Source organism: Puma concolor, chromosome D1 (assembly GCF_028749965.1).
Source record: "Puma concolor isolate L17-30 chromosome D1, mPumCon1.1.hap2, whole genome shotgun sequence".
NCBI classification, from domain to species: Eukaryota; Metazoa; Chordata; class Mammalia; order Carnivora; family Felidae; genus Puma; species Puma concolor.
Genome location: NC_141676.1, coordinates 36,011,930 through 36,034,846, shown reverse-complemented (window position 1 = coordinate 36,034,846; position 22,917 = coordinate 36,011,930). Strand labels below are relative to the sequence as shown.

At 36.2% G+C, this 22,917-nt stretch overlaps 1 protein-coding gene across 5 annotated transcripts in view; it reads left to right on the top strand.

The window, feature by feature from the left end:
• LUZP2 (leucine zipper protein 2) overlaps positions 1-22,917 on the top strand; it is a 505,584-nt gene that overhangs the window by 213,316 nt on the left and 269,351 nt on the right. For 4 of the 5 annotated variants that reach the window (XM_086677799.1, XM_086677798.1, XM_086677797.1 and 1 more), the window contains exon 2: positions 20,059-20,176. In XM_086677799.1, the coding sequence (XP_086533925.1) occupies positions 20,059-20,176 (118 nt within the window). The remainder of the gene's footprint in view (positions 1-20,058; positions 20,177-22,917) is intronic. The other variant, XM_086677801.1, reaches the window with a different exon arrangement.

Sequence of the window (22,917 nt, the reverse complement as noted above, 5' to 3'; positions counted from 1 at the left end):
CAAACCATGAGATCATGATCTGAGCCGGAATCAAGAGTTGGAAGCTGAACTGACTGAGCCACCCAGGCACCCTGAGTGTTCATATTTTCAGAAGAGTATCATTGAGGATTATAATACACAAAAGTTTAAGAGCCATTCCTTGTGAGCGATTACAGTGCAGATATGCATTCAAACTCTAAAGGCAGGAGGTAAGGCAAAATTACCCCTAAATTTTCCTTAGCATTGGAAAAGATTGCTTTTTTCTTTGGTGGAACATCAGATGAACTCAGTTTCTTGTATTTAGGGCTATATTGTCACTGGGAAAGGAGGAGGTTGTTTCTTTAAATAAATCATGTCCAGCATGGCATGATGTTTATATTATAAGGGACATACATCCTCCTGTCACACACTTCTTCACACGCATTTACTCAATAAATGACAGGTGTAATTCTTAGCACTATGAAATTCTTTTTCTCTTATTTTAAAAATCAAGTGATTACTTTTGGGGAAATAGAATTAAAAGTTCCTCCCAATGCAGAAAACATCTCCACAGAGATAGAAGAGAAATAAAGTAATGTCTTCTTGCTGAAAAAGCATTAAAACAGAATAATGATGTGCATGGCAGGCAATCAACTGGACGTTTGCAGGACAGAAAGAAATCTTATCCATCTTGCCAAGCAGATACAACTTATTCCAGACATTTTCTCAATATAAATGAAATCAGGTCTCAAGTAACAAGATTCAACAATATCATTTTTCACATACAGTTTGTCCTAAATCAATTTGGTGTTTGGGATATCCATCTGCCTTAGCAAATTGGCTTTACCCAAAGGAAAAAATTAGCTGCTTATGCTTTATAAGAGGTAGTTTTGTAACTTGGAGGAAGTACCAGCTGAAGTTAGGCTCTGACCCCTCCCCCCCCCCGAAACTGGGATATAGGGGTCCTATCTTTCTTTCTTTTTATTTTATTTTAAAAGATTTTTTTTTTTTTAAGTAAAATCTACATCCAACATAGGGCTCAAATTTATAACTTCGAGTTCAAGTGTCACATGCTTCACTGACTAAGCCAGCCAGGTGCTCTGCTTTCTGTTTTTTAAAGCTTTTATTCAAATTACAGTTGTTAACATACAGGGTAGTATTTGTTTCAGATGTATAATATAGTAATTCAGTACTTCCATACATCACCTGGCACTCATCACAACAAGGGCACTTCTTAATCCCCATCACCTATTGAACCCATCCTTCCACCACCACCCCTTGGATAGCCACCAGTTTGTTCTCTATAGTCAAAAGTATGACTCTTGATTTGCCTCTCTCTCTTATTTCCTGGCTATGTTCATTTGTTTTGTTTCCTAAATTCCACATATTAGTGGAATCATATGGTACTTGTCTTTCTCTGACCGACTTATTTAATTTAGCATAATACTCTCTGACTCCATCAATGTTGTTACAAATGGCAAGATTTCATTATGGCTAAGTAATAATCCATTGTGTGTGTGTGTGTGTGTGTGTGTGTGTGTGTGTGTATATATATATATATATATATATATACACACACACAGCACATCTTTGCATTCATTTGTCAATGGATGAACACCTGGACTGTTTCCATTATTTGGCTACTGTAGATAATGCTTCTATAAATGTAGGGGTGCATGTATCCCTTTGAATTAGTATCTCTGTATTATTTGGGTAAATATCAAGTTGTGTGATTGCTGGATTTCAGGGTAGTTCTATTTTTAACTTTTTGAGGGATCTCCATACTGTTTTCCACAGTGGCTGCACCAGTTTACATTCCCACCAATAGTGCAAGAGGACTCCCCTTTCTCCACATTCTTGCCAAAACCTGTTGTTTCTTGTATTGTTGATTTTAGCCATTCTGACAGGTGTGTGGTGATATCTCATTGTAGTTTTTAGTTACATTTTCCTGATGATGAGTGATGTTGAGTATCTTTTCATGTGTCTATTGGCCATATGGATGTCTTCTTTGGGAAAAAAAAAAGTCTATTCATGTCTTCTGCCCATTTTTAAATTGATTTTTCATTTTGGGGGTTTTGAGTTTTATAAAAGTTCCTTATGTATTTTGGATATTGACCTTTTATTGGATATGTCATTTGCAAATATGTTCTCCCATTCCATAGGTTGCCTTTTAGTTTTGTTGATTGTTTCCTTTGCTGTACAGAGGGATGCTATCTTCTTGATGATTACATTTCAAGGAAATGGTTCCCAGGTCAAATGAAAAAGATATTCCTGGATCTCAAAACTGGCAAGTGGCTTATTTACCTTATAAGAAGAACTACATATATTTCAAAGAGAGAGAAAAAGCTTAAAAGTTTTCTAAAGTAAATGCTCTGAGAAAGAGGGAGAGAGTCTTTTCTCCCCTTATTTTCAACAGGGAAAACTAAGCCTCCTATTTTCAACTTCTGTTTTCCCTAACACTACAAAACTCATGCTATTTTCATAAATTTTATCAAGTTGTGAAATACAATCTATTTCACAGATATGGAGACTGAAGCTAGAAAGTTATAATGATTTCCTGATGTCTGACTAGCTGGTTAGTGACAATATCTGGAAATCAAATTTTGATTTTTAAATTTTGTATCAATGTACTGATTGGCTAAAACATGCATGATGACAATGGTTCTTTGCCTTTTTTTATGCTTCCCATGTTTTCAATCCAGAAAATATTTCTCTGATAAGTGTTTTCTAACAACAGGCATCAGGAGATTCATGTAGTGCCTGCATCGCTATGAGGGGTGATGGTGGGGATGGTAATGTCTATGTCAAAATATGTGTGCTTGGATGTATTTATTTGGAAAAATGTAGGGTTTTTTAAATCATTGCTTAATGCTTTTGAGGTCTTTATGGGTATGCATATACACATATAATTTTATATAAAGGCAACACATTCTATTTTTTCCGTTTCTTTGTTTGCTTGTACCTTCCTTTTATAAACTTCCTCTCTCTGAAACCCTCCTCTACCCCCTCTTAACCTATTTCATTTCAAATTTATATCCTTACGAACATAATCCTGTATAGGTATACTCAGACACAAACACATATTTGTACATTCACAGGCCATGATTCATTATTACCAGTGTTATGTAAATGCATCATACTCTTAATTTTTACTCTTGTTCCTTAAAAGTACCTCATGGAAATCCTTTCAAGTCAATGTGCATGACTCTGATTGACATACAACTTAACCTTAAAATGATATACTATATCGTGTTGTCAAAGAAAACCAGAGCCAGACAGTAGTTAGAGCAATAAAAACAGATTTTATTCAGGGACTATTGCAGTTGGGGAAAAAGGGATCTCCATATAGAACTGGGCTCAATTCTGAATACAGCATGGACAAGTGAGGATTTACAGCGAAGCAGCAGGTTGGGATCTTTGGATGAAAAATTATGAAAAGGAAACATCAGGGGTACGGGAGGGTTCTGATCAACCCAATTTGGCAGGATTCTTGCTGAAATCAAGCTAGAGTTGTCAGATATCATCTGGAGAATGGTGGAAGGTGGGAAACTAGATCTGATATCCAAGTTGCCCAGATATTGGGGGTGGGGGTGCTGGCTAAACTGATTTAGCAAGATTCCTGCTACAACTTGGTGCTGTAGACCAGACAGACACTGAGGAACTTGACTAAAGTTTGGTCTCGGGGCGCCTGGGTGGCGCAGTCGGTTAAGCGTCCGACTTCAGCTCAGGTCACGATCTCGCGGTCCGTGAGTTCGAGTCCCGCGTCGGGCTCTGGGCTGATGGCTCAGAGCCTGGAGCCTGTTTCAGATTCTGTGTCTCCCTCTCTCTCTGCCCCTCCCCTGTTCATGCTCTGTCTTTCTCTGTCCCAAAAATAAATAAAAAACGTTGAAAAAAAAAAAAATAAATAAATAAATAAATAAAAAATAAAGTTTGGTCTCAGAGAGTCCTTGTCAGTGTATGTAACATAATTTACTCAGATCTCTTATCTTGTTTCCAGATATTTACCTATGATTAATGCTCCTTTAAATTTATGTTCTCAAGGGCTGGAACTTTTAATTTCTATGAATAAATTCTCAAGTGTAGGATGGTTGGGAGAAGAGTTGTGTATTTTTATTTTAAAACACTCCTGCCAGAAGGCTTGTGATACTTCAGACTTTGACTTTATTTATATGAGAGACTTTCTTCCTCAAAGGATACTTTTCTAGACATCTTTCACTACACAGGAGTACAGAACAAATTCCGCCACACATCCACAGTGGGCTTTGGCTTCTTCTCTTAGTTTGCAATGGCAAACTTTGAAAGAAAAATACTATGCAAATATCCTGGTGGTCGAACTGGATGTTGGGTCTGATAAAAAGAAAACGGAAAGAGTGGCTTCAGATAATTCAGAGGCCTTTTAGCAAAATAATCCATGACCTTTCTGTCAAGATTGAGAGGAGTTTCATGGTTCTGTTGAATTTCCTGAGGGCAGACATTGCAAGCGTTTCCCAGGATACAACGCTCCATGGTCACAAATTTAATAATAGCTTGGCCAAGCCAAGTAAAAGTCACTTTTATTCAATCTCTTTGCCTATGAATAAATAAAAATATACACTTTGGAACAGGTTTGACAACTGGAGGGAGAATAATTTTAATCTTTCTTCTTTTTGATATGCTTTTGAGTTATTAATCCGAATATATATTCCTAAATATATCTTTCCTGGCAATTCACAGAGCAGTGAATTTCCAATAGAAAGGATTTAAAACTCTTGAGCTTGACATTTAAGAATTTTGATCATGTGAATTTAGCAACTTCTTCAGGTTTTGCCCAATAGGTCAATGAGTACCCCATATGCAATTTAGACTGTATTACTTGCTGATTTATAATCTGTATGCACTCAGCACTTTCCTTATACGTCGTCATTACCTGTATCATTTCCTCTACTTAGAATACCTTCCCCTTTACTAAATTTAATAATCATATGCATCATTCAAGGCCCAACACAAATATCTTTTCTTCCATGAAATTTTCCAGGATTGTTTAATCTGAAGTTGATCTCTCCTAATGCCTTACTCCTATCACATTTTGTCACATGTTACCCTCATCGTGATGTGTGTTCTAGTTGACCTATATATTACATGCTACTGGATTAAGTATAATGTATTGCCTTTTTTTAAATAAAGATTCCTAATACATAGGAGGAACCAAGAAAATATTTAGTGGGTTCATTTATTAAAGAGACCACATAATGTGATGTTTTGTCATCAAAGACATCTAGGGTTGAAAACTAATCATTACTGTCTATGTGACCTTGGAGACATTACTCTGAATCTGTGCTTTCTTGCTTGCAAAATGAATATAATGTCACACTTCTGGGAGATTATGAGAATTAATGATATATGTATAATATCTACCACAATGTCTGATATACACTTGTATGCAATAAATGTTAGAGATTATTTTGTAAGGATAAATAACATGAAACTATGGTGATGGTTGCCATAATAAATGTTTCTTTAAATGTAGGCAGAAATGCTGCAAACAGGCTGAATGGAAGTTTGCATTTCTGTAATTATTATTATTGTTGTATTTCTGTGCAAAAGTACACCTTGAGATCTCACAGAACTACTCCAGATCTTTGAATTTTAAAAAGCTTAAATCTGAAGGCATTGGACATACTCTAGAAGATTTTTTCATTTAGAACAAAGGCAAAAAAAAAAGTGAAGTTGAAACGTTAAAAAAAAAAGACTCCACAATGAGCGTTACTTCTATTGTATTTGCATTTAGAGTAAACAAAAAATATTGGTTCTGACAGGGCATTGAAAGAGCATAAAGTGTAAAGAAGGGTTCCAAGAACAATAGGGACAAGGTGAAGGATACAATAGTCAGTTTGTAAAAGCTTCCAACTGGCCCAGTCTAGGATTAATTAAACATCAAATTAAATAATAATTACTAGAGATACATGGTTCCAAGAACTCATTATCCTTATACAAGCTAATATACAATTATTCATTAAAAAATATGAACTCTGATAATTAATTATAAAAGGAGGGAATGGATAGGATACATGGCATCGACATTCAGGAAAGAAAGGACCTATATAGCTCTAAGAGGAGACTACATGGCAGAAGTGCAATGAGGTAATTTTTCTATCTAGATTGACAGAGTAGGTTGAAGGCACTGCAGGTTGATGGAAGGATTCAAGCAAAAGCTAGAAGTGAGAATTCATTCAGCCAACCTACATTTCAGAGGCACCTTTCAAAATGTGCTATGAAATAAAAACAATCTGGGCTGACGTAAATAAATCATTTATTCAAAAATTCATTGTGGTAAGGAGAATGCTTTCACCGTTAAATCTTCAAGCACCTTAGAGTAAAGGCAACAAGGCTTCTTTTCTTTTTTTTTAATGTTTATTTTTGAGAGAGGGAGAGAGACAGAGAGACAGAGAAAGAGTGAGAGAGAGAGAGAGGGAGAGGGAGAGAGAGAGACAGAGTGTGAGTGGGAGAGGGGCAGAGAGAGAGGGAGACACAGAATCTGAACCAGGCTCCAGGCTCTGAGCTGTCAACACAGAGCCTGATGTGGGGCTCGAACTCCCAAGCTGTGAGATCATGACCTGAGCCAAAGTCAGATGCTTAATCGACTGAGCCATCCAGGTGCCCCAAAAAGGCTTTCTTCCACAGAGAGAAGTATCCCAAGGCTAGAAAAAAGTGGCTGTGGGGAAGTGGGGTGAACAGGTGTTGTGATGAAACGTGTGAACAGGAAATCATTTATTTATCACCAGCTGATTCTCAGAGAGGATTGCTGAGGCTGCGGAGAAGTGGTGTGCTGTTCCATGCCCCAGTACTTGCTGAGTTGCCAGTGCTTGTTTAAGCTCAAGGTGAGACAAGTGTCAAGGGCCTGAGGGAACAAGAGAAGCCTGATAGCACATTGGGCAAATGTCGTTTTGTCCAGATAGGTCAGTGGGGACAAACAGGTCAGCTATTCATTTATGAGACAAAGAATGGGAATTTGAAGGGTCTGTCTCTGACTTTGTCGCAAGTAACCAAGAGGGTCATCGGCCAGTCTTACTTAAATCATATAGGAAAGACGGCCCTTTGCAGAAAGGCCTTTCCTGGAACATAAAATGTTGGGAGGATTTCTTAACCATTGGTAATTTCCAGGCTTGCAGGTCTCAGATACAGTTCAGCATTGTCACTGAACAACACTGTGCTAGGTAATAGGACTAGACAACATTCATGCAAAGATTTCAATTTTGTAGTGAGATACATATATAAGTAATATGCTATTAATACAGTATAGAAACTGTGAAGAGAGATGGGGAATAGAGAAAACCTTGAATGAGAATGAGGTTTGAGAAGACTGGCTTGATGTGTATAGAGGTTTTGTATTGTGGAATTGAAAGCGCTAAGACTGGGGAGAGTCTGATGTTTTGTGGATGGCTTGGCTATTAGAAATAATTTAACATATGATTATTTGGGGAATTTATTTTAATTTCAGTTTCAGTTAATTCATGTGAATGAAACTAGACCACAATACATTTAAAGACTTTCAAGAAATACACTGGTCGATAATTAAATACAGCACACGTAAGAGGTAAGAGATAAAACCTGAGCAAAGGAAACAGAAGGAGAATAAAGGTAGTTTCAAGCCAGAGGGCATATGGCCTAGACCTTGACGTAGCCAAAGAGCACTGATATTTTAAACTATAAGTTGATGCAAATTGAACTTTAAGGTTAGAAATCCTGATTTGAGAGCAGTGCATTAAATGGATTGGAGAAGAAAAAAAAATATCAATTAATACAGTGCTATAAATAGATAATGAGGACTTGCACTAGGACAGTAAGACTGGGTAGTTGCACATAACAGTATTCAGATATTCAAAGTTAGAGAAAAAGATGAGATTGCATCAAGCTATTGATAGTCTTTGAGAACTAAAGAAAATAGTTAGTTAAACAATAGCCCCAAAAGTTCCATTTTTAGTGAAATTGAACATATTTGTTGTCAGTGTGTAAGCCAGTGGAAAACTGAACAGAATGTCAAATCCCTTGGAAGGACTAGGAGGACCACCAGTGAGCAAGGTGGCAAGTACTCAAAGGGCTAATCTCTGAGAATGGAGTACTGAGAAGTTAACCACTGGGGCTCTGTAGCAGATTATTTAGAAGTATGACCATTATCATTCTTCTGGTGTATATACTCACTTACATTATGACTTGGATAGTTTTTCAAGAAGAAATGAAGTCTATTTCTCTGCCTCTTAATCTGTCCAGGACTTGTGACCTGCTTTGTGACCAATGCAATGTGGCAGATGTGATATCATAATGCTTTCAGCCTAAACCTGAAAAATACTCCTTTACGTCTGCTAATTTTCTTAGAACTGTAACCAATTGGAATGTGAATAAGCACAGGCTAACTCTCTGGATCCTGAGGAACATATGAGACATGGCTTCCATGACAAGCTGATAGTCAACCACAGAAGCAGAGCCATTTATTTGACCAGAAAACGATCAGAGAAACAAGAGTTAGCTCAGCCTAGAGCAGATGTGTCCGGATGAGCTCAGGCCAAATTTCTGACACTCAGAGTCATGAAATAAATGAATGATGATGAAATGGACAAATTCCTAAAAATAATGTATGTTACTTGTATTGACATAGGGAAAAATTAGATATGTGGATAGTTGAGTATCTATTTTTTTATTTTATTTTTTTGTTTAATTTACATCCAAGTTAGTTAGCATACAGTGCAACAATGATTTACCCATTTAGCCCATCCCCCCCTCCAACAATCCCTCCAGTAACCCTCTGTTTGTTCTCCATATTTAAGAGTCTCTTTTGTCCCCCTCCCTGTTTTTATATCATTTTTGGTTCCCTTCCCTTGTGTTCATCTGTTCTGTGTCTTAAAGTCCTCATATGAGTGAAGTCATATGGTATTTGTCTTTTTCTGACTAATTTCGCTTAGCTTAATACCCTCTAGTTCCATTCACATAGTTGCAAATGGCAAGATTTCATTCTTTTTGATTGCCGAGTAATACTCCATTGTATATATATACCACTTCTTCTTTATCCATTCATCCATCAATGGACATTTGGGCTCTTTCCATACTTTGGCTATTGTTGATAGTGCTGCTATAAACATTGGGGTACATGTGCCCCTTCAAAACAGCATACCTGTATCCCTTGGATAAATACTTAGTAGTACAATTGCTGGGTCATAGGGTAGTTCTATTTTTAATTTTTTGAGGAACTTCCATACTGTTTTCCAGAGTTGCTGCACCAGTTTGCATTCCCACCAGCAGTGCAAAAGAGATCCTCTTTCTCTGCATCCTCGCCAACATCTGTTGTTGCCTGAGTTGTTAATGTTAGCCATTCTGACATGTGTGAGGTTGTATCTCATTGTGGTTTTGATTTGTATTTCCCTGATGATGAATCAAGCATGTTTTCATGTGTTGGTTGGCCATCTGGATTTCTTCTTTGGATAAGTGTCTATTCATGTCTTTTGCCCATTTCTTCACTTCATTATTTGTTTTATGGGTGTTGAGTTTGATAAGTTCTTTATAGATTTTGGATACTAACCCTTTAACTGATATGTCATTTGCAAATATCTTCTCCCATTTTGTAGTGCCTTTTAGTTTTGCTGATTGTTTCCTTTGCTGTGCAGAAGCTTTTTATTTTGATGAGGTCCCAACAGTTCATTTTTGCTTTTGTTTCCCTTGCCTCTGGAGACTTGTTGAGTAAGAGGTTGCTGTGGCCAAGATCAAAGGGTTTTTGCCTGCTTTCTCCTCCAGGATTTTGATGGCTTCCTGTCTTACATTGGTCTTTCATCCATTTTGAGTTTATTGTTGTGTATGGTGTAAGAAAGTGGTCCAGGTTCATTTTTCTGCATGTCACTGTCCAGTTTTCGCAGCACCACTTGCTGAAGAGACGGTCTTTATTCCATTGGATATTCTTTCCTGCTTTGCCAAAGATTAGTTGGCCATACATTTGTGGGTCCATTCCTGGGTTCTCTGTTCTGTTCAACTGATCTGAGTGTCGGTTTTTGTGCCAGTACCATACTGTCTTGATGATTACAGCTTTGTAATACAGCTTGAAGTTTGTTGAATATCTATTAAAACATTAAATCTGTAACTAAGGACCTTCTAACAAAGGAAACTACAGACCAGATGATTTTACTTGTCAATTCTACTCATTCAGATAAGAAATATTACCAACCTTCCACAAATTCTTTCAGATAACAGGAAAAGAGAGCATACTTCCCAATTTTTTTATGAGCTAAACATTACCTAGATACAAAGCTTTACATCACTATAATGACAAAGGGCTTTTATGACTAAATTGCTCTGTGAAAATGAATGTAAAAATCCTAAATAAAATATTAGCAAATTGAATCTAACATAATTATATATGATAAACAAAATGATTGATTTCAGTAATGAGAGTTTGATTTAATGTAATCATTAATCGTATGCAAAATGAATCAGTAAGCCTTAATCATATGCAAAATGAGTCCGTGTCATTCGGCACATTAATACTGTAAAAGAAAAAAATGTATGTGATCTTCTCAATGGATGCATTTATGAGACAAGTTTTTTCTGCTTATTTATTTATATATTTATTTATTCATTCATTTATGTAAATTCAAGTTATTTAAGATACAGTGTAGTATTGGTTTCAAGGGTAGAACCCAGTGATTCATTACTTACATATAACACCCAGTGCTCATCCCAACAAGTGCCCTCCTACTGCCCATCACCCGTTTAGCTCATTCCCCCATCCACCTCCCTCCAGCAACCCTCAATTTGTTCTCTTTAAGCGTTTCTTATGGTTTGCCTCCCTCTCTGTTTTTATATTATTTTTCCTTGACTTTCTCAATGTTCATCTTTTGTGTTTCTTAAATTGCACCTATGAGTGAAGTCTTATGATATTTGTCTTTTTCTGACTGATTTATTTCATTTAGCATAATACACTCTAGTTCCATGTTTGTTGTTGCAAATGACAAGATTTCATTCTTTTTGATTGCTGAGTAGTATTCCATTGTGTGTGTATCTTATATATATATATATTATATATACACCACATCTTCTTTATCCATTCATCAGTGGATAGACACTTGAGCTCTTCCCATGATTTGGCTATTGTTGATAGTGCTGCCCTTTCAAATCAGCATTTTTGTATCCTTTGGATAAATAGCTAGTAGTACAATTGTTGGGTCATTGGGTAGTTCTATTTTTAATTTTTAAAAAATGTTTATTTATTTTTTTAGAGAGAGAGAGAGAAAGAGAGAGAGCAATAGAGAATGAGCAGGGGAGAGGCAGAGAGAGAGAGGGAAAGAGATAATCTTAAAGAGGCTCCTCACTATCAGTACACAGCCTGATGCAGGGCTTGATCCCACAAACCAGAGATCATGACCTGAGGGGAAACCAAGTCAGATGCTTACCCAGCTGAGCCACCCAGGTATGCCTCTGTTTTTAATTTTGTGAGGAATCTCCATACTGTTTTCCAGAGTGGCTGCACCAGTATGTATTCCCACCAACAGTGCAAAAGTGTTCCCCTTTCTTTCTCATTGCTGCATAGTACTCCATTGTGTATATAAACCACAGTTTCTTTATCCATTCATCAGTTGATGGACATTTAGGCTCTTTCCATAATTTGGCCCTTTGTAGCAACATGGACGCAACTGGAGAGTGTGATGCTAAGTGAAATAAGCCATACAGAGAAAGACAGATACCATATGTTTTCACTCTTATGTGGATCCTGAGAAACTTAACAGGAACCCATGGGGGAGGGGAAGGAAAAAAAAAGAGAGGTGGGAGAGAGCCAAAGCATAAGAGACTCTTAAAAACTGAGAACAAACTGAGGGCTGATGGGGGGTGGGGGGGGGAGGGTGGGTGATGGGTATTGAAGAGCGCATCTTTTGGGATGAGCACTGGGTGTTGTATGCAAACCAATTTGACAATAAATTTCATGTATTTTAAAAAAAAGTGTTCCCCTTTCTCCTCATCCTCACCAGCATCTGTTGTCTCCTGAGTTGTTGATTTTAGCCATTCTGACAGGTGTGGTGTGGCATCTCATTGTGGTTTTGATGATGGGTGATGTTGAGCATCTTTTCATGTGGCTATTGGCCATATGGATGTCTTCTTTGGAAAAATGTCTATTCATGTCTTCTGCCCATTTTTGAATTGATTATTCATTTTTGGGGTTTTGAGTTTTATAATTCTTTATATATTTTGGATATTGATCCTTTATTGGATATGTCATTTGCAAATATATTCTCCCATTCCATAGGTTGCTTTTTAGTTTTGTTGATTGTTTCCTTCACTGAGACAAATTTTTACTGTGATACTGCTATATTACAAATTACTCCAAAAGCTTTATGGCTTAAAATAACAGTGTTTGAACTCATGTTGAAGAGTCGTTGGGGTGTTTCTGCTTCAGAGTTTGAATCAAATTCAGGTTTGCTCCACATGATTTCTTTTTGAAGAAGCCTGAAGTTGCAGTAGTTATCTGGGGCAATTTCTTCATGTGGTCATTAGCAGGAGAACAAGAAACTAAGAAAAATCAGATAAACATCCTTTACAGTCTTCAGTGTGTCATGTCCATTAACATTCCATTGAAGTGTCACATGACCGAGTGAATGGTGTGGGGGTTTTTATCCTGCCTACATTTGCAATAATGGAAAGGATGGGAGGAATGAAAGAGCGGTGCACAATTAATAACATATACTACAATGAAAAAAAATATATGTTTGACACCATTCAGATTCCATTAACGAATAAAATTGAACAGAGTTAGAAACCAGAAATAGAAGAAAACATGTTTACATTTGATTTTTTAAAAACTTAGAAATTGACCAAAAAGCCTATAGGAAATACCGTATTTGTGGTATTGAAATCTCTTTCCCCTGTAATCGGGAATAAGAAAAAGGTGCAATGTGGAATAAACAAAGGATTTTACATCACAAATTGTATTGAACGTTGTAGAATAGATCCTTGGTCCTTAATAACAGGTAATATAAAGAAATTAAATAGAAGACTTAAGGATTGAAAAAATTAAAAACTATATTTTTGCGGACAATATGGTTATACTTGTAGAAAATACAAAATATTCCACTAATATTTTATAGTTGATAATTTCTGAATGCAAAATCATATACCAAAATCCATATTTTAATGTACTAGCAATATACAATTATAAATGAATGTGTTTGTAAGAGATAACATTTATAATCAGATAAAAAATTTTTTCAAATATTTATAGATTTAAGTGGTACAACTCCAGTGAACTACTCTGAATATAAAAGATTAATAAATTAGTCTATATTTATAATGTCAGTATCTATTAATCAAAAGACACCATTAAGAGATCAAAAATTCCAACAGAAGAATAATTATATTTTCAACACATTTAACCATGAAAGGGCTCATGTATGGAATATATAAATACAACCTACAAATTAATAAACAGTGGGCAAACCAATGGGAAAAAGGCAAAAGGCATGAGCAGGCATTTTATTGAAAAAAATATTTATTTATTCATTTATATTTAAAGTTTATTTCTTTTTGGAAGAGAAAGAAAGTGTGAGTTGGGGAGGAGCAGAAAGAGAGGGAGAGAGAATCCCAAGCAGGCTCCACACTGTCATTGTGGATCCTGATGGCTTGAACCCATGAACCATGAAATCATGATCTGAGCCAAAGTCGACACTTAGCTGACTGAGCCATCCAGGTGCCCTAAAAATAATATTGAAATCATTTTTGTAAAGTACTTACTTTGAGTCAACCAGTAAAATACAAATTACAGCTAAAGCAAACTGCTATTGTGCAACCGGTAGGGTGACTGAAAATTGAAAACTATAATACCGTAGTATATAAGAATTTGAAACAATTGAAATTCTTCACCTCTCCTATGCTATAGCAGATTTGGAAAATTCTTTGGCAGTATTTACTGAAGTTGAAAATGCATGCCCTCGGGGCGCCTGGGTGGCGCAGTCGGTTAAGCATCCGACTTCAGCCAGGTCACGATCTCGCGGTCCGTGAGTTCGAGCCCCGCGTCAGGCTCTGGGCTGATGGCTCAGAACCTGGAGCCTGTTTCCGATTCTGTGTCTCCCTCTCTCTCTGCCCCTCCCCCGTTCATGCTCTGTCTCTCTCTGTCCCAAAAATAAATAAACGTTGAAAAAAAAATTAAATAAAAAAAAAAAGAAAATGCATGCCCTCTAATAAGCAATTCCTTTCTTAGATATATACTTGGCATACATTTACTTGCATGTTAAATATAAAGCATATGAAATATTCATATTCTTATTCATAACAGTTGAAAACTGGACAAAAACAAAGGTATGCATCAGCACTAGCATACACACACTGCAATATGATTATTCATTACTATACTGTGTGGTGATAAAACTTAACTATTCTCCAGGGAACCTGACTCCAGAAGCTTCTGACTCTTGGTTTTGACTCAAGCATGATCCCATGGTTGTGGGATCGAGCCCCACGTCAGGCTCCATGCTGAGCGTGGAGCCTGCTTAAGATCCTCTCTCTCTTCCTGTGCCCCTCTCCCCTGCTCATGCTCTCTCTCTCCAAAAAAACATTTTTTAAATGAACTATTTCTCCACACAATATGGAAGAGTGTTACAAACTCCATGTTGTATAAAACCAAATAAAAGGAGACATATTCAGTAATTTCATTTGCACAGATTTCAAACATAGGCAAATACTTATGAAGTAAGAGAAGTAAGAATATTAGTTATATTTGAAGAGGAGAAAGAATGTAATAAATGAGTGAAGTCAATATCATCTGGGGTGTATTATCTATTTTTAAAATTCTTATGTATTTACTTTGTGTGAGTTCATGAAATGTGCCTGGGGATTGCGGGGTTTTTTTTCTTTTCTTTTCTGCATAAGTACCACAACTCAATTACAAAAAAAAAAGTCCTAAGAAAAATGGTATCATCTGAAAATTACAGCAAATAGTTGCATACATTGTAGTCACTGATGAAGCACAATGAATATAGCTATCTTAAAAACACAAGATAGAAGGTCTGCTATCATTTTTCTCTATTTAGCATTTTTTGGAGGTTTTAGCCAGTACAATTTGCAAAGAAAAAAAAAAGTTGTGACTATGAGAATAAAAAATGGTTGATACCATTCAAAGATAATACCACTGCCTAGTTGTAATAGCCAAACAAATCAACTAAGTAACTCCAGCAAGTACTAAGTTTGTTTAATAAGGTATTTGGAATCAAGATCAACTTAGTAGCTTTAAAAGAAACTAACAACATTCATTTAGGCAGTGGAATGGAAAAATCCATCCACAATAACAACAGGTCTAACAAGAAATGAGCAAGAACTCTTTGAAGTAACTTTAAAGCATTTCTGAATCATATAAAAGTTGTTAAATAATATATGAGACCACCTATCTTTGGGATTGAAAGATACTCTCTTGTTATCTATTTCCTTAAATATAATACAAATGCAGTTTCAATTAAATTCCCTATGGAAGTTTATTATGAAATTGACAAGATCATTCCAAAATTCACTGAGAATACACAAATACAGAAAAATTAGCAATAAAACTATAAAAACAAAAGTGGGAAATCTAGAAAATAACAAAATGTAGCACACAGCTTTAATAATTAAACCATGGAATGGTGTTGCAACAAATTCATCAATACATCAGAATAGATCATAACCACTTCTAAAGAACAGCATTGGAGTGGAGAAGATCTATTTGTGCAAGAGCAATATGGAGGCCATAAATTTAGGAAAATATTTATCTTCACGTATATTTAAAAGAAATTGGGGAGTTAGGAAATCTAAAAATCAATAACAGACTTACAAAAAATATTTTCCCTATAATAGACAGTTAAAAACCATACTGGGCAGAAATTTCTATAAGTCAATAGATTAAAAAACTGTTAAGGGTTGAGTCATACACCCCAAAATTCATACTTTGAAGTCCTAATCTACAGTACCTTTGATGTAACATCATTGGGAGATGGGTGTTTATAGAAGCTGTCAAGTTAAAATAAGGCACTAGAGTGGGCTCTAAACTAATCTGAGTGATGTCCTTGTAAAAATGGAAAATTAGTCACAGAGTCACACATAGAAGACAATGTGAAGACACATAGGAAGAAGACGGCCATCTGTAAGCCAAAGAGAGAGTCTGGGACAGATCTTTCCCTCACGGTCCTCATAAGGAATTGACTCTACCAACATCTTGATTTTTAATTTCTAGTCTCTAGAATTGTGAGACAAATTAAAATTTCTGTTGTTTGAGCTACCCTTTCTGTAGTACTTTGTGACAGCAGCCCCAGCAAGCTAATACAAAAACTAACCCAAAATATGAGTGGGTAAAAGGCATACTTAGATCATTCATAAGGGCAGAAATGCAAGTACTAATGAAAGTTATGAAAATATAATTAATCTTTCCAGTGAAGTGATCGAAATTTTGTCCTAGAGAAGGTACAATTTTTCACTCATGCCATGAACACATATTAAGTAAAGGAGGAAAACAATTTCCAGTTCAGGTGAATGTGTTGAGAAGAATACCAGAATACTATACTGATACTAGAAGTATAGACTAGGAAAGCAATTTACTAGTACCTATAAAAATTAACACGTTAACTTTGGGGTGAAATATTTCTATTTCTAAGAATATATGGCATAAGAATTTTCATTAAGATATATTTGTGGGTTTTTTTTCTGGTGAAATATATTTGTACCCACATATGTGGATTTCATTACTTTTTAAGAGAGAAAGAAAACTTGAAAACACCCTAAATGTCCCGTGGTAAAGTATGGTAAAATATAAGTGCGTGGATTTTAATATGTGTAGACATGGAAAGAGCTCTGAGATATACAAGCCAATTGCAGAGTACACTTCTAGGAGGATCATATAAATATAAAAAAAATATGTATGTTATGGGAAAAATAACCTGCATTGGGAGATAAATATGCACTCGTATAAATGCAAGAAAGTGTGAGAAATCCAGTGCTTTCATTAAGGTTACTTTTCTCCTTTTATAAGAACTTTGAATGACTGAATCTGGAGTGGTGCTATTAATTAGCACTTTCTACGATATTTCCCTGTGACTAATATATAATCACAAAATTGTGATATAAAATTTTGATATAATCACAAAAATTATATCCTTTTTGTGGCTTTCAGTTTACTGACCTGAACAAAAAAAGGATTTAAATTGGTTCTCCTTTCCACATGAATTCATCTGAAGGCCAAAATGGTGATAGAATTAAAATATAATTGTAAATACTAAAAAAGGAAATGCTATTCCTAATTTTACTTAATGGTAAATAAAAATGGCAACAGTATTCAATACCAAAGACATATATGCAATAGTGAAGGAAGAAGTAATACATAATAAGTTCTACAATGGCACAGTGAATATTTAACTATGATAAATGCCTAGTCAAGTCACGGTATTCTTCCGGAGTACTGGCTAAGACATAGGACTCTGAAGGCTGACTGATCTACCACACCCTTAATAGAAATGTGTTCTGGAAAGTTACCATCCCTGTGACTCAGTTCCTTCAACCCTACTGTGGGGTTCATGCTACTACTTATCTGACAGAGTTGTGCAAATTAAATGAGTCAATATGTATGATATCACATCTTATATGTAATACATTACCAATGCATGTTATTAAACACTGTGATTTATTCTGGTCATTTAAGGTAATTTTGGAGATGTGTTTATTGTCACAAACATTCAGGGGAAACAAATTGGGATATGAACTAAAGCTGAATAGTTAGAAATAGATGGAAATCCTTCTTGCCCATCATCATAGGACTTTGCTAGAGAGACTGAGAGGAGACCTGGGACACTGTTCACCAGTGGAAATCTAAAGGCCATGGGGAGAGATAGTGAGGTTCTTAGCAAGGGAGCATTCCAATTTCCTTCAAACAAGAATACAAAGACCACTAGAAAACAACAGTTAAAAAATGATTAAGGAAAAAAACAAAAACAAAAACAGGGGCACCTGGGTGGCTTAGTTGATTGAGCATCCAAGTCTTGATTTTGGCTCAGGTCACGATATCGAGTTTCATGAGACTGAGCCCCGCGAAGGGCTCCGAGCTGACAGCATGGAGCCTGCTTGGGATTCTCTGCCTCTCCGCCACTACGTGCACCCTATCTCATGAGAAAAAGAAATTTACATAACCCAATAATTGTATTAGAAACCTATTGTAGATTGTAGACTCAGTTCCTTTATAGTTCTGCAGTAAGACTGAAAATTTAAAAAACTAGAAAATTGAGCCATTTTCTTACAAGTTTGGAATTGAACTTGTCAACCTGACTTTAACTAAAAAAACTGTTTTTCATATGACTTCTCTCTCAGTAAAGGGCTGTGTCCAACAGTTGCCAAGGCAGAAACAGGCCAGTGCCCTGCCTCTCCTTCCTCATAACACACACAGACAAAAGATGTTTTAAAAAATATTATATATTATTGATTCAATTTTGCTTGTTTCGCTGAAATCAGTGCAAGCTTCTCTGTCTCTGCTTCCTCTAATCTTTTTTTAATTGTTTTTCATGTTTTTTTTTTTTTTTTTTTTTTTGTGAGAGAGAGACTGAGTGAGTTTGTGTGTGGCGGGGGAGGGGGACGGTCAGGAAAAAGGGAGAGAATCCCAAGCAGGCCTCATTCTGTCAGCACAGACTAGGGGCTCTATCCCAGGACCCCGTGATCATGACCTGAGCTGAAATCAAGAGTCAGACGCTTAACCCACTGAGCCACACAGGTGCCCCTCTGCTGCTTCTAATCTAATTTAAGCCACCACAAATTTTTCTCTGGATTGTTGCTGTGGACTTCCTTTCTCCAGGTTTTTCCCTCTTCCAGTTTACTCTCCAGTTTTTAGCCAGGAAAATCTTTACAAAACATAAATCCGACCATGTCACTCCCTGTGTAATTATTTATTTTCAAATTGTGAAAACTCCTGTTACTTAAGCATCTTGCATCTGTTTTTTTCATGCTTTCCACATCCTCATTTAGCAGGAAGTCCCAACCCCTGAGTTAGGACTCCAAACCTTCTGATACTTATGCACTTTTCAAAAATTCAGTGAGCACATTTTTATTAGTATTTACATGTGCTTTCCCCTTTTCTATAGCTAATTGCTATTTATCTTAACAAGTTCATTTTATATTTTGTACTACTTTTTCCAGGAAGTCTTTCCTGGATTAGCAACTCTCCTATGTGCTCCAATTGATTATTTTAGCCTGTCTCTCTCAGTTACAGTTCTGGGCTGCCCTGGCAATTATCTTTTTCTTTGTCTACATTTTCCCCATACACACACACACACACACACACACACACATACACACACCATAGCATACATAAACATACCCTACCTGCTCATTTATGCCTTGAATAGGAACTTAGGATAGTAACTTGGTCCTTCTGAGCTCAATTATTTTATATTTGCAAAATGAGAATTACACTACTGGCCTTCTTACAAAGACCATATGAAAAAAGTAAAAGAAAATATGTGTATATATATGATATGGAGTCAGTTAAGTCTTTCTTTCATGAAAATTAACAAGTCTGTTCAAATTTTACTCTGATTACAATATTTATTGACTGATTTCATAGATATTTTGTTTTTTCCCGTTCCTCTTTAATAGCAATAGACATTCTTAGACATGTTTGCAAAAGGGTGCCTTTTCAGTGGACTTCTTTCCCTACACAGCAGGGATAAAACAAGACCCCGACATTCTGCTCTGGCTCTGTCCCCAAGTGTGTCTCCCTGATGTCAGAATATGTTTGTGTCTTTGGGATACGTTGGTTCAAATCATATCTCTTTGCTGTTTGGAAAAATAACTGTCTTCCAAGAGGTACCTGATAAGCTATGTTATATCTATCAAAGATATACAGTATTGTTCTGGAAACTCTCTGTAGCCTGGAGGGTCCTCAATGCAAAATGAAACCTTTGTTATACAGCTCTTTGGTTTTCAGTTTTCCCCTTTTAGATGAAAGAGGACAAATAAAACATCCTAGTAATTAAGGTTTCAATTAATCTTGATTTTGCTTTAAATGCAAGGGCTTGTGATTATTTTTAAAGTGGCCAAAGCCACATGGGAGCATTTGAGGGGCTCTCATGCGATTTTTTTCTGTGTTAGACAGGACTATGAAGATCTAGAAAAGCAGCTGAAAGAAGTCTTTAAGGAGCGAAGCAACATCCTCCATCAGCTGACAAAGACATCAAGAGAACTTGATGGAATTAAAGTCAACCTTCAGGTGAGATGAAAACTAAATTTCCTGGCTGCAAAGGACTTGGCCTGTCTCGGTGGATTAGCATTAAAAGACTCCTGCATTTTTTTCTTTACCAGTTTTGAATATGTTTTCTGGGCTTGACCATGGGAGTTATTTATTATCATATGAGCTTTAAAAAGAAATGCCATTTGAAATGCAGTCTGGGAATCTGTGGTTTGCAAATTCAGGAAGGAGAAAATTGTGTGCTTGGCAAGGCCATCAGTTTCTCAAGCTTCTAAGATCAATTTGCCCCCTGTGTTTTTTATATTATAAAATGATGAAAACTAATTATGACCAAGAGTTGAATGAATATAGGGATGATCTCTAGAAGAGAATTTGAATTCCACAAAGGACAGTTCTCAAGATTCTTTAATAAACCTCATTACTAAAATGGGTAAATGCCTTAGAAAGGTGAGAGTCAGCTATGAAAATGTATGAATACTCAGTGAAATCCCAATCAAAAACCAGAGACAAGATCATTATCTAAAAAAATTTTTTTCTGAAATATCTTATATTTTAATATTTGCTTGAATATTGAAATTATTGAGGACATAAGGCATACTAAAAGCTTTGCTGTTTTATAGAATTTAATTTTCATAATATATCTCTGAGATGTGTACTATTAATGTGATTTTTCTTGTTACACATGAGGAATTATGCTTAGAGAAGATAAGTTATTTTTGAATGTCACAAGGGAAGCCAGAGTTTCAGTACAGGAAATCTGGCTTCAGGGCTTGTCTGTTAGTTACTGCACTGAACCATGCTTCTGAACCATGTGGAGTCACTGTTATCCTTAGCTTTTTATTCCATGAAGTTGATAAGGATGATGATGGTGTCAGTCGCCACTCCAGTCTATTGAACATGGTCTCAAGGTCTTACATTAGGTATTCTTTGTATAATTTCTATTTAATTTTTACATGAACACTATGCTATGGCTGTCTTGTAAGTGGGAAAACGAGAGTTAGAGAAAGGTTAAGAAACCATGGAGGACACAGTGAGAATTAGGTGGCAGAGCAGGTATATGAGCACAGCGTCCAAGCTCTTGTTCCTGAAGTTATGTTACAACTTGAGAACATAAAAATAAAGAAGCACAAAACCCACCCACATTCCATTAGAACACAGCGATGAGTATCAGGGCGGTAACAGTGCTAAGATGGAAGAATACATAGAATGTTAGGAAAGCCCTGACTTGGATAAAAAGGAAACTAAGTCAATTTCTACAGGAAGCTGATACCAGAGTTACATCTTATCCTTAAGTAGAAATTCACCAGTTACATGGGGCTACAAAGAGTGTTCAGTAGGCCTGGCCCCTTCTCAGAGGCATGGAATACCTGCCACTTTGAGATTATTTCAAGCATATGGTTAGATGCCCATGTATGGTCAGGAAACTCAGTGTGTCTACACCAGCAGCCTAAGTCAAGACACCCAAGTACAATCTGGAAAATTGCTTGACAACAATATATAATTTCATGGATTCATGGTTTTTAAAAGGGTAACAATCCTACCACTAAATGTCATTTTTTAAAAAGCCTTTTTCCATTTTCTGTAAGCCATTGTGCAAGATATTTTTCATTTTTTATCGTATTAAATGCTCTTAGCAACCTCTTCACAAAATTAAGGTAATATTTCACTCATAAAATGAAGAAGCAAGATTCAAACAGGCCAAGAAAGTGCCCAGTCATACATCTAATAAATGGTGATTCTAGGTTTTAAACTAATAGTGAATAACTACATAACCCATTCCACATTTTCCTCCCAGTGGAACTTCATGAAGAAAGGAGTTTTGAAAGTTGTTATAGTTTTCTCTGTAACCATAGCCCCTGGATGGAATGGTAATATAGGTCAGCCAATAAGCACTACATTGATTAATTCGTACATAAATCAACCTTTAGAATCCTTAAAGGAACTAAGAATATTTTCCAAGAAGTGAACCTCACTTCCTCAGATGTTGCTGGATAAATAATAACCAAGGACGCCCTAGCTTTTCTCATTATATACACTTTGCTGTATCTTCCCTTTTCATTTCTGCATCTCATGTTTTTTTGTTTGTTTGTTTGCTTCTTTTGTTTTGATTGTAAATGTCTTGAAGACAGTCATCTGCTTCATCTTGGTTTCCGTCAGAATGCCCAGAATATAGCAGATGGTCAGCAAATGAATAGGCCTATTTTATTGCACTGCTCATCACGTGTTTTTCCACATCTGTTTTGCCCTTTGAGTTTTTTCCAATAAATGTCTAAAGTAGACTGTTCAAAAATCTCATCCCTGTTTTTCACCTAAGGAAGTCAGAGGGCAGATTTTGTGACCCGCCCCAGGTCATATGACCATGATGCACTTTGAGCTATGAATCCCATGATTGGCAATGCCCTCCATCCCTTCCTCATCCTACCCTCTTTGTATGTTATATAAAGCTATTCTTTCCAAATAAGCGAAACGCCTTTTATTGGCTGCTTCCTAATTATGACCTCTGTCAGTTATTTTAGGGAAGAAGTTTCTCTTATGCAGTTCAGCCCACCACATCCATATCAGAATGCTGATCCCGCTGTATGAAAATTATCTGATTTTAGCCTTAGACTCTACAATTTGTGAAGGCAGATGTCGTCCCTCTGCACAGGACTTTGCATAATTCATGAGAGATATTTGTTAAATAGGTATTAAGTAAACAAAGTATTTGCCATTCCTAAGATTGTTAATTTTCTACCTGCCACAGCTGCTTTTCCTGCAAATAA